This window comes from Megalopta genalis, chromosome 7 (genome assembly GCF_051020955.1).
Source record: "Megalopta genalis isolate 19385.01 chromosome 7, iyMegGena1_principal, whole genome shotgun sequence".
In the NCBI taxonomy this organism is placed as follows: Eukaryota; Metazoa; Arthropoda; class Insecta; order Hymenoptera; family Halictidae; genus Megalopta; species Megalopta genalis.
In genome coordinates this window covers 8,587,120-8,600,055 of record NC_135019.1, presented here as the reverse complement: position 1 = coordinate 8,600,055, position 12,936 = coordinate 8,587,120, and the positions used below count along the sequence as shown (strand labels likewise).

Sequence of the window (12,936 nt, the reverse complement as noted above, 5' to 3'; positions counted from 1 at the left end):
CAGTACAAATTACGATATATATTCGACTTTTGCGCAACCAAGACCAAGAACCGGCCCCCTAGACCTGTTTTCCCGAAGTAGCTGTCCGGACCGGGACAACCTTACACGTCGCGACCAACAAAAGCCGCGCGGCGGAGACGAGGCACCGCGCACCTTCGCGCGGAACCCGGCACGAAAATATAGGTTGAACTTCGACCAGAAACTGGCAGACTTCGTAATAGATCGCCTCGGAAGTCTGCGTGTTTCTTGGCTCGGCCGCGGAAAATATGCGCGATCCCTGCTCGTTAAGTCTCTGCGACGGATAGCCCAAGTCGCCACGTGACTCTCTATCCACTCCTCGCGTACGAAATGTCTCCCTAATTGACGCTCAGATTGTTGCACAAGAATGGCCAATTTGGGAAGAGGAGGCACGATTGTTCGAGCCTTGCAGTTAATTTTTATAGTTGCCGATTGTTGAAAAAGAACCTTTAGCCTCGGACACGAAAATTAATCTATAGTTTACTTAGGACTGAGATTCGAAAATATCAGCTTACATTTCCGCCGGTTCCGTCAGCGGGCACCGATGATGATGTAAACCAGAGGTGTCAAACTGAAAAGTTAACTTGGGCCAAATAAACAATGCTTAACTTTAGGTGGGCCGCAAGAAAAAATCAATGTTCATAGAAACAAATATTTTTATTTCGACTAGTACATTGTAATAAACACATATATCAAGTTAAATTATTGTTTACGTCCTGATACTTGACATCTCTTCTCTGATACTATCTTTCCTATTTCGGGAGAAATTTTATTGGCCGAGACTACTTTCAAGATTTCTAATTCACATTTCTATTTTATTTTTACTTTGCGTCGGATATATTGACTGGGCCGCAAAAATGTTCATCTCGGACCGCATGCGGCCCGCGGGCCGCGAGTTTGACACCCCTGATGTAAACTGTACATTATAGATACCGCGATGTATCATCGCCGATGTCGTTAGAGCACATCGTGCTCTGTTAGTGATCCCAGTATCGCGTATACAATGTAAAACGCGATGAATGACCGTCTTTGATTGGTGGAGAAGACCACACCAAAAAGGGCATATAAGCAGGTTTCTTAGTTGGATTTGGTCGCTCAGTCATTTCGTACATATACCTTCTCTCAAATAAAAGTAAAAATAAAACTTTTAAGAAAAAGAGAAATAATCTTTTGATTGAGAAATAATTTGAGAAATAAATAAAATAAATAATAATAATATAATATAAAATAAATAATAATAATAAATAAAATTTGAGAAATAATCCCAATACCGATTGTCAACAATTATCCTTTTAGGTACGGTTGAATTCTGCGCGAGGCTATTTCTCTGGACGGCAGAGTCTGATATGTACTGTACAGAGTGTTTGTATATTCTGTCTGTATATTGTTAAGATACAGTTATATTGTTAACAGTTATATTGTTAAGATAAGTCTGTATATTGTAAATTGATGTGAAGACAAAAGAAGTGTGATTCAAACGATGATCGATTGAGCTACTAGAGTAAGCCACTATAGTGGTGCGAAAGCCACTATAGTGGCGCGTCGTGCCTAAAAGGTTAAAAAATCGAGCCGCGAGGCTCGAATAATCGTATCTCCTCTTCCCAAATTGTCCATTTTTTTTGCACAATTTAGGCGACAATTAGGGAGACATTACTGTATTTCATTGTTTAGAGCATCTATCGCGGAGAACTGGATTGTCTATCGAAATCGTCGGTAATGGGGATTCAGATTTCAGAGCATCCGATTTCAGTCTGATCAAAAGTCGGTATTTGAGCGGAAATTTGGATATGCGAGACTGGATATGAAAGATTTGTATCGACAGCGCGACGAATACTCGAGTGCAATTTGAAAAATGAGAAGGAATTGCGCAATGTTTGACGAATTATTGAAGAAAGGTGGTATATACCGATCTGATTGAATCGTTCGGTTGTGAATTTAGGACGCTGGGTACGTAACACTTCTATTGGCTGCGTGAAGAATACTCGGTTGCAGTTTGAAAAGTGGGAAAGAACTGCACAATGTTCGACGAATTATTGGAGGAAGATAGTATATACCTATCTGATTGAATTGTTCAGTTGTGAATTTAGGACGCTGGATATGTAACGCTTGTATTGACGGTGTGAAGAATACTCGACTGAAGTTAGAAAACTGGGAAAGAATTGCACGATGTTCTGATTCAATTGTCCGATTACGAATCTGGAAGGCTGGATATATGAAAATCGCATTGACGGTGCGACGAATACTTACGCGGAGTTAAACATAACAAAAAACTTATCGAAGGGAGGAACTTTTGTGTTGCTATCTGTTCGCTAAGATCTATTCAAATACAGTAAACTCTCCCTAATCGATCCGCAACTTATACATAAAAATGGACAATTTGGGAAGAGGAGATGCGATTATCCGAGCCTTGCGGCTCGTTTTTATAGTTACCGATTGTCAACAACTATCAAAATGAGCCGCAAGACCCGAACAATCGTATTTCTTCCTCTCAAATTGTCCATTTTTGTATACAAACCGAGGCGCAAATAGGGAGAATTTACTATACCTTAATCATCTACTTTATTCCGTTCACAGAATTACGATTATCTTGATGATTACGATTAAACCGGGCCGAATTTTTAGCCGCGCCGAGGATTCCCAACAAATAAACAAGCGTTCAAAAGATTTAATTCCGACGGAGCATGTTTTGCAATGGTATCGCGGTACAACTGCGTATTTCCTATTTACTCGGAGAGGATGCTCGAGATGTCGCAATCTAAAAAAAGGCGATCGACAACAGAGAGAGAGAGAGCGAGAGAGAGAGAGTGAGAGAGAGGGAGAGAAAGAGTGAGGCCGACGTCCAGCATCGAAATTATTCCCGGTGAGCCACGAAGTTATTTTTAATCGGGTCGGAGCCGCGGTTTTATTAGCCGGCGATCAAAGAATCTCGTATTCCCTTCACCCGGCTCTCTGTCTGTCGAGTGGCTCGCTATCGTGATCCACAATGACGTGTACGATATTCCCCGAGGTTGCTCGAGGCTTTTCATCGTCGGATCGCTCGCCGGCTGCTGATCATTTCGGCACGGAGCTGGCATTTTTGCTCCGGATCCGGTAAACTGGCCAATTCCGATCGAGCGGCCATTAAAACGCGTCCCGAGCCCTCCAATTTGCGTATCGATGTGTACGCAATCCGCCGCGGGTCCTCAGCAATTATCCTCGTCGAGGGCTCGAGAGATCTTCGGGGTTTCTTGACACAGATATCTCGTCGACAAATTGCTCTCCGGGGAATATCGGCCCGCTTCGAGACTCTCCGAATATTTTTCCCGAGGCCTGCTTTCTCCAACTTCTCTCCCGTCGTCGCCGCGATCTTCCCACGAAATCGCTATTCGCTTCGTTTCCTCCATTTGCATCCTTCGTCTCTTTACTCGTTAATTTCGCGTTCTTGCTTCGCCGTCGATAGCGAACGGGACTATTTTAACCCTTAGCGCTCCACGCGTTTCTCGAGTACTACCTACCAGCAACTCCGGAAGATTTTTGGAACAAAGCGCCCGAGATAAAGGAAGTCTTATTTCGAGCGGAAAAGATTACGCGTCCTTGCGAAAGCGTTTGATTTTATTCATCTCATGTTGCTAAGTATAAAAATGGGCGAAAAATGTTTCAATCGTAATGGTATTTACTTAACATTGTGCGAGGTCGGTGCATCGACATCGTGAATCGTGACCGAAATTTCCAAGCAGCAAATGCATCCTTGTCGAAATGGGTAAATTTACTATCAACGATATTCTTCGCGATTCTTAAATAAATATATCCCTCGTGTTCTTTGACGCGATTTATTATAAAATTAGCATTGCGAATCGTCCGTTGAATTCTATTTGGATTCGGAATTATTGAAACAAAAATATCTTTTGCGCGAGTTCGCTGGAATTTTTTGATCGTTAATCTTCACTGGAATCGGCTCGATTGATAATTAAATGAAATTAAAAATTAGTAAATATTCTTCGGACGTTCTAAAATAAAGTTGAACAGCGTTTTTCTGAAAAATATCACTACCAGCAACTCCGGCACATTTTTGGAGCAAAGCGCCCGAGATAAAGGAAGTCTTATTTCGAGCGGAAAAGATTGCGCGTCCTTGCGAAAGCGTTTGCTTTTATTCACTTTATGTTGCTAATTATAAAAATGGGCAAAAGATGTTTCAATCGTAATGGTACACACGCTAAGCACGTTTTCACTGCAAATAATAATTGCCAACGTCGACAAAAACATAGCATCTTCGGTGTAATCATGCTAAAAACACTGGGCTCCGCAGCAAAGCCTTCGGATTTACGGAACAAATGACGGATGTCTCCATAGCGGAGCCAACGGAGCGCTAAGGGCTAATTTTCCGTAATCGACGCTCAGATTGTACACGGAAATGGACCGTTACCGATTGTCAACAACTATAAAAACGAGCCGCTAAACTCTTCCCAAATTGTCCATTTTTTGTGAACAATCTGAGCATCAATTACGGAGAATTTACTATACTTTCACGATGAAACGATTTGCATTGCATCGAACGATTTCAGAGAATCTTGACGATCACCTTTCGAATAATGCATTGTTCTCGAAAAGGTAACCCGTTTTCTGGTTGTTTTTTAACAATCGGATGCAGAAGAAATTTGTCTTCGTCGATCAAACGATACTCTGTGATCGATATAAAATGCTGACAGTATCCGTAGCAGAGCCAACGGAGCGCTAAGGGTTAACGTCGTCGTCGCTGTCGTTTAGATAGTCAGCCGCGAGTCATTCTAGGAAGACTGGCTAACGAAAAAATCGTGAAACGGTGCAACTTCTCGAAAAAAAAAACAAATTCTTCTCTAGAAATAACAAATGCGATGGAAGTTCGGAGCGGCGATGAAACAGGCGAAATCGGAAAAATTCTGATCGACGAGAAGCTAAGAGTTCCGCGGTAAGTGTGCCACGGGGACAGTGGATTACCGGCGTGTCGCGGGTTAGAATAAATCGGCCGACTTTCAAAGACGGGCTCCTCGAGGCCACCTAACTTCCCACATCGACCCGATCGACCGTGGTAACCGTGACTTCCCGCGTTCCCCGGCGCAGGAACGCGCCGCGATCGCAAGGGAAACGAGGGAATTCACCGCCGCGCCCGCGGCGAACGAAAAACCGCGGAGACTTTCTGGCGTTCCCGTTCGAGCATCGACTCCTAGGGCGGTACACGCGAACGATACACGCTTCGGGAAAGTAATAAAACAATCGAGGAAGTCCGACGGAGAACGGGGTCCGCTCCCGGTTCGATCGCGGACTCGATGAAACGAGAAGTTTATTTCCGTTGTCCGGTTATTAATAGCACGAAATTGCTATCGAGCTAAAATAACGCGAAGCGGTCGTCTGGATTCGTGTACACGGTGTCCCAGAAGTCCCGTGAACGAGGTTAACCGCGGAATCATTGTCCCGTCGCTTCTGCGGATCCAATTACCGCGGATTTTTGTGCGCGACTACTCGAACGGTCTTTTGGCAGTCGTGTTGGAAACCGACGAACGAATTATCTTCTCGAGGTTTCTGTACTAATCGAAGCTTAACGCGCTGTGCGCGGGATACCTTTTCATCGATACCTTTTCGAACAATTTAATTCTTTCTAGTTTCGTTCTGTATTTGAAAGAATCCCTCGTTATGTGCTTGTTACTAAAATCTTATTGTCAGTTTCGAAAGTGTTAAATGTTTTTTGAGTAGCGGATACGGTAATGTCTCTCTAATCGACGCTCAGATTGTCCACAGAAATGGACAATTTGGGAAGAGGAGAACATAATTTGGATATGTGAATTCTCCCTAATTGACGCTCAGATTGTACACGAAATGGACAATTTGGGAAGAGAAGATACGATTATTCGAGTCTTGCGGCTCATTTCTATAGTTTTCGATTGTCAAGATTACGTCAATCGTAACAAATCGTGCACAATCTGACCGTCGATTAGGGAGAATTTACTGTAACACGGAACGGATTTCCCTTTCTATTGATTCCAGGTTTCTTTTAACACGGTCTCTGTACGACACAGAACGAATCTATCGTGTTATACAGGAGGGTTGATTGTAATCGTTAACGTCCGGCAGGTGACACGAAAATCGAACGAATCTTTCCATGCGATGGAAGAGTTTGAAAAATGAATTCCGAAAGCAGGAGGAGTGGTCGGTGAAGAAGTCGTGTTCCGTGGGCAAATTAATCGCGAGCTTGGCCCACCGCACAGGAACGTCTTGAATCCGCCAGGTGGTTGACCCGCATATCTCGCATGCAAGAGTATCCAGGAACGATGCATTCGTCATTCCGGACGCGGACGGAGAGTGCACGCATAAAAATCCCCGCTGGCTAGTCTGTATTAAACGTGGAATTTAGGAGCGTGGATTTATGGTGCTCGCGTTTCGCGGGAAACGTGCATCTTTTGGGAAAACCACTTTGAATGTATATACTTTTTGGGTTGCCGCGGCGGAGAGTAAAGTTTCGCTATTTCGAGCCGAGCTTCGCTAAAAGTAAATCTAGTCGAAATCTTATTTTCGGTGAATCACAAGAAGTCCGAATTAGATTTTCGTTGAATCTTGAATGTCGATTTGACTCCGATTAAATCTGAACTTCGTACGTATAATTTTCATCTGAATCGGCTATGGACAGAGCTTGGATTAATTTAATTTTTATTACGTATGAACTTGATAAGTTCGCTTCTAATCCGAATTAGCTCTAGATATAATTTGGATTATTTTGATTCCGATTAGATATGAACTTGATAAGTCCGCTTCTAATCTGAATTAGCTCTTTAGTATAATTTGGATTATTTTGATTCCGATTAGATATGAACTTGTTAAGTTCACTTCTAATCTGAATTAGCTCTAGATATAATTTGGATTATTCTGATTCCAATTAGATGTATTATTAGATATTAGATATATATTATATATTAGATTAATCTTTAATTATCGATTAATCGATTAATCTAATATTATATATTAGATTATTAGATATATTCCAATTAGATATATTAACTTGATAAGTTCGCTTCTAATCCGAATTAGCTCTAGATATAATTTGGATTATTTTGATTCCGATTAGATATGAACTTGATAAGTCCGCTTCTAATCTGAATTAGCTCTTTAGTATAATTTGGATTAGTTTGATTCCGATTAGATATGAACTTGTTAAGTTCACTTCTAATCTGAATTAGCTCTAGATATAATTTGGATTATTCTGATTCCAATTAGATATATTATTAGATATTAGATATATATTATATATTAGATTAATCTTTAATTATCGATTAATCGATTAATCTAATATTGTATATTAGATTATTAGATATATTCCAATTAGATATATTAACTTGATAAGTTCGCTTCTAATCCGAATTAGCTCTAGATATAATTTGGATTATTTTGATTCCGATTAGATATGAACTTGATAAGTCCGCTTCTAATCTGAATTAGCTCTTTAGTATAATTTGGATTATTTTGATTCCGATTAGAGATATGAACTTGTTAAGTTCACTTCTAATCTGAATTAGCTCTAGATATAATTTGGATTATTCTGATTCCAATTAGATATATTATTAGATATTAGATATATATTATATATTAGATTAATCTTTAATTATCGATTAATCGATTAATCTAATATTATATATTAGATTATTAGATATATTCCAATTAGATATATTAACTTGATAAGTTCACTTCTAATCCGAATTAGCTCTAGATATAATTTGGATTATTTTGATTCCGATTAGATATGAACTTGATAAGTCCAATTTTAATTTGAATCAACTCTACATAGAACTTGTATTAATTTGATTCCGATCAAATCTGAATCAGACAAGTTCAATTTCGATCTCTGAATTAGCTACGGATAAAGCTTGGATCAATTCGATTCTCATCAGATCCGACAAGTTCAATTTTCATGCGAATTGAGTACAGATAAATTTGATTCGGATTAATTTGATCCCAGATAAAGCCTGGATTAAGTCGAAGGTAAGTTTCAGTCTAATTCGAATTAAGTCCGGATTAGATTTAACTCTTCGATCGAATTTACATTACAGAGCTACGTCTGAACTTAACTTCAATCGGGCGTGGTTAGGACGAAGGTTAGATTATGCCGAGTTTGAGCTGAGATTAACTGAGATTCTCGGTCTCCCTCCCTCTCGAGTTTCGATTAGATTCGCTCTGTTACGATCAGAGTGTGTTACGTACTTGGTTCGGGAAGAGGGGAAGCTAGGAAAACCGAAAAATTTCTGCGTACCCCGCCGAAAGTTACCCGCGGCACGGCCTTGGGGTCGATCAACCGGGTCCAGAGACAACATCCAACAATATCGATATCCACTCTACCAGAATAAAGTGTCAGTGTCTGTGGCGCGAACAGTGACACAGCTATTTCTGGACACACGGGCCGCGTGTGTACGCGAGCAAACTGAAGATCTTTCGCGAAGCTGCGGATCACGAATCAACACGCTGCCTCGATCGCTGGAGAAACGAATGCAGCAATGTCTCTCTAATTGACGCTCAAATTGTCCACAGAAATGGACCATTTTTGAAGAGGAAACGTTTTTGTTCGAGCCTTGTGGCTCGTTTTTAATGGTTATCGATTGTCAACAACTATAAAAACGAGCTGCAAGGCTCGAATAATCGTATCTCCTCTTCCCAAATTGTCCATTTACGTGCAGAATCTGAGCGCCAGTTAGGGAGACATTGCTGTACAGTAATGTCTCTCCACTTGACGCTCAGATTGTCCACCAAAAAGGGACAATTTGGGAGAAGGAGATACGATTATCCGAACCTTTCGGTTCGTTTTTATAGTTTCGAATTGTCAACAATTATAAAAACAAACTATAAGGCTCGAATAATCGTATCTCCTCTTCCCAAATTGTCCATTTATGTGCAGAATCTGAGCGCCAGTTAGGGAGACATTGCTGTACAGTAATGTCTCTCCACTTGACGCTCAGATTGTCCACCAAAAAGGGACAATTTGGGAGAAGGAGATACGATTATCCGAACCTTTCGGTTCGTTTTTATAGTTTCGAATTGTCAACAATTATAAAAACAAGCTATAAGGCTCGAATAATCGTACCTCCTCTTCCCAAGTTGTCCATTTTTGTTTCCAAGGTAGGGGAATTTAGCGCAATACAGTAATATCTTTCTAATTGACGCTCTGATTGTCCACCAAAAAAGGGACAGTTTGGGAGAAGGAGATACGATTATCCGAGCCTTTCGGTTCGTTTTTATAGTTTCGAATTGTCAACAATTATAAAAACAAGCTATAAGGCTCGAATAATCGTATCTCCTCTTCCCAAGTTGTCCATTTTTGTTTCCAAGCTAGGGGAATTTAGCGCAGTACAGTAAAGTCTCTCTAATTGACGCTCAGATTGTCCATAAAAATTGACAATTTGGGAGAAGGAGATACGAATATTCGAGCCTCGCGGTTTATTTTTATAGTTATAAATTGTCTACAATTATAGAAACGAGCCGCAAGGCTCGAATAATCGCATCTCCTCTTTCAAAATTGACCATTTTTTTTACACAATCTGAGCGTCAGTTAGGGTCACATTACTGTACTCTTTCACAATTTTTTCCTCGCTCCTATTCGTCACGCATGGACGAAAAGGCATTTACTCCTCCGCGAACTTTGAATCGATTCTCCGATCGGTTTTATCGTTGCTTGCACCGGTTATTAACAGTTCGCAAAAATTCGCCAGGAACAATCGATTAAATACTAAACTCTGGCACTTTCGACGAGATCGTTGATGAGAGTTTTAGCGAAAGTTGAACGATGAAGATGAAACGAAATCGTTCGAAGTTGGATGTCGTTCGTACGAGACGATAAATTCAAGTAAATTCACTCACCCTTTGCGCCTTGCGCTTGTCTGCTCGCTGATTCTGGTGATATATGCGACTGAAATTACTGACGATAACAGGCACCGGTAAAGCGATCACAAGGACACCGCTGAGAGAGCATACACCCCCCACGATTTTTCCCGCGATCGTTTTCGGAACCATGTCACCGTATCTGAAACAGAAGGGAACAAGATCGTCAGAAATTTGATAAAAATCAAGATCGGTTTCAATTTGCGATTTTTCTCTTAATCTTAAATCTCGTAGCTTCTTTGCGTCACGTAGATTCCTATACACGATAAAACTATAGTCAAGATCTCTCATAGTTCTTCACAGCTTCCATGGAAACAAGATCGTCAGAAATTTGTTAAAAATCAATATCACTTTCAATTTGCGATTATTTCTCTCAATCTTAATTCTCGTAGCTTCTTTGCGTCACGTAGATTCCTATACACGATAAAACTATAGTCAAGATCTTTCATAGTTTTCACAGCTTCCATGGAAACAAGATCGTCAGAAATTTGTTAAAAATCAATATCACTTTCAATTTGCGATTATTTCTCTTAATCTTAATTCTCGTAGCTTCTTTGCGTCACGTAGATTCCTATACACGATAAAACTATAGTCAAGATCTTTCATAGTTCTTCACAGCTTCCACAGCTTCCACGCAAGAGTCATTAATTTTCTTTTTTGTAAAAGTAAACCATAAATTCACGTTATCTCTTTAACGCTACCGAGCTTCAAACGCAATCAATGTATATTATTTTGTAACAAACTTCGTATAAATTCCATTATAATATATGCTTCAATAAAGAGGATCGTAAAGAAACTCCTCGCATAAATATTTTTATAATATCGGTAACAGCAAAAGAAAAATTCAGAGACCAGTTATTTTGACTGATTTGATTTAATTTTAGTGTCAATGATACCTTTGGATCTTTCATGGTCCCAGAAAAATTATCTATACATTTTTGCTGTTCTTTTCGAAGATATTTTCAAATAAGAAGCATTCCTAGTTTCTATCGAATGTACTGATTCCGTAATCTTAATCTGTGTGCAGTAAATTCTCCCTAATTTTCGTTCAGTTTGTAAGCGAAAATGGACAATTTAAGAAGAGAAGATACGATTATTCGAGGCTCATTTTTATAGACGTCGATTGTCAACGATCGTAAAAACGAGGTTCGAATAATCGTATCTCGTTTTCCCACATTGTACATTTTCGTTTACAAGCTGAACGAAAATTAGGGAGAATTTATTGTACATAGAGATTATTGTTCTGGTGATATATGCGATATATCGAGAAGAAGATACGATTATTCGAGGCTCATTTTTATAGTCGTCGATTGTCAACGATCGTAAAAACGAGGTTCGAATAATCGTATCTCGCTTTCCCACATTGTACATTTTCGTTTGCAAGCTGAACGAAAATTAGGGAGAATTTATTGTACATAGAGATTATTGTTCTCGTGATATATGCGATATATCGAGAAGAAGATACGATTATTCGAGGCTCATTTTTATAGTCGTCGATTGTCAACGATCGTAAAAACGAGGTTCGAACAATCGTATCTCGTTTTCCCAAGTTGTTCATTTTTGTTTACAAGCTGGAGGAAGATTCGGGAAAATTTACTGTACACACTGAAAGATATTCTATACAAGTCGTACTTTTCAGAAACGGGATACCATTTCCGAGTTACTGTGCAGCGCACATTTTGCATACGAAAATGCGCAGATACCAGAAACGCCGGAGGATCCATAATTAAGCGATAACCATTATCAAGATCTATTTCGGCACGGGGATCGCAACGTCGCGCGCCGTAAAGTCGAAGGTGAAATGAACTACCGTCCGAAACGAGACCCCCGTATCTCCCGGTGTTCACCCGGCGCCGTTTAATTGAAAAATCCTGTACAACCTCTGGCACGTTGTTCGCATAATTTCATAGCTGTTTTACGGCCGCGTGTCCCGCGATGATTCACGCGGCCGACTCGCGCGATAATTCGCATCGTAAATTTTCGCGCCGAAACGAAACGAGACCGCGCCGAAAGAATGGGACTTGACGAGACACCGTCCGACGATATTAAAGAAAGAGAAACGAGTTCGGTCGAACAGAGACGGCGACGGAGAAATTTCCGAGCCGTGAACGTTGACGCTTTCAATTTTTCCCCCCGGATCGCGTTAAGTTAAAAAAGAAAATGTTCGAAACGAGGAAAAACGGCGCCGAAAATTCACGACGTACCGGCCAGATTACGAGCGTATCTTCTTCCCGTCGCGATGAAACTTTCCCGCGATTGTACGGGAGCCCCGAAGAAACGCGGACGATTGTTTCCCCGGGAGCTTCGACCGCGGCAAATTCACTTCGCCGTCACTTTCATAAATTCTTCCCCGGTAAATTATACCCGGCTGCCCCGTTCTTCGCGGTACCCTGTTCCAACCGAGGCGAAACGTATCTCTCGGCTGACCTCCGTACCCGATATCGATTTATCTCGCTACGAACGTGTCCTTGTTAAGGATGATCCACCGGACACTCGTTCAGCGACGCGGTACTACGGATTTTTCCGAAAACTGCGCGGCTTCGTGACCGATCTCTCTGCATTTTATGTACCTGGCCAGTCTGCTGCACGATCGCTCGATCTCTGCGAGGCGATTTTATCGATCCACGTCGAGAAGCAATCGTTTAAACGGACATTTGGAAGCTGGCCCTGATTCGAGCACATTTCGAAGGACAGCGTTTAGAATGTTCGTTTGTGTATTGTTTCATTTTATTTCGGAGTTACTTGATCGTGTGCAAACTGCAGTAATGTCTCTTTAATTGATGCTCAGATTATCCACAAAAATGGACAATTCGGGAAGAAGAGATACGATTATATATATATATTTCTCGTTAATATTAAGAGAAATATATATATAATCGTATCTCTTATATATATCGTTTTTATAATTATCGATTCTCAGCAACTATAAAAACGAGCTGCAAGGCTCGAATAATCGTATCTCCTCTTCCCGAATTGTCCATTTTTGTGGACATCTAAGCGTCAATTAGAACATTACTCTATTTTGTATATTATATTTTGTACATTCGT

At 40.6% G+C, this 12,936-nt stretch overlaps 1 protein-coding gene across 10 annotated transcripts in view; it reads right to left on the bottom strand.

Annotated features, from left to right (window-relative positions):
• Shal (potassium voltage-gated channel protein Shal) overlaps positions 1-12,936 on the bottom strand; it is a 263,748-nt gene that overhangs the window by 145,874 nt on the left and 104,938 nt on the right. For all 10 annotated transcript variants that reach the window (XM_076523683.1, XM_033485505.2, XM_076523687.1 and 7 more), the window contains exon 2: positions 9,868-10,030. In XM_076523683.1, the coding sequence (XP_076379798.1) occupies positions 9,868-10,030 (163 nt within the window). The remainder of the gene's footprint in view (positions 1-9,867; positions 10,031-12,936) is intronic.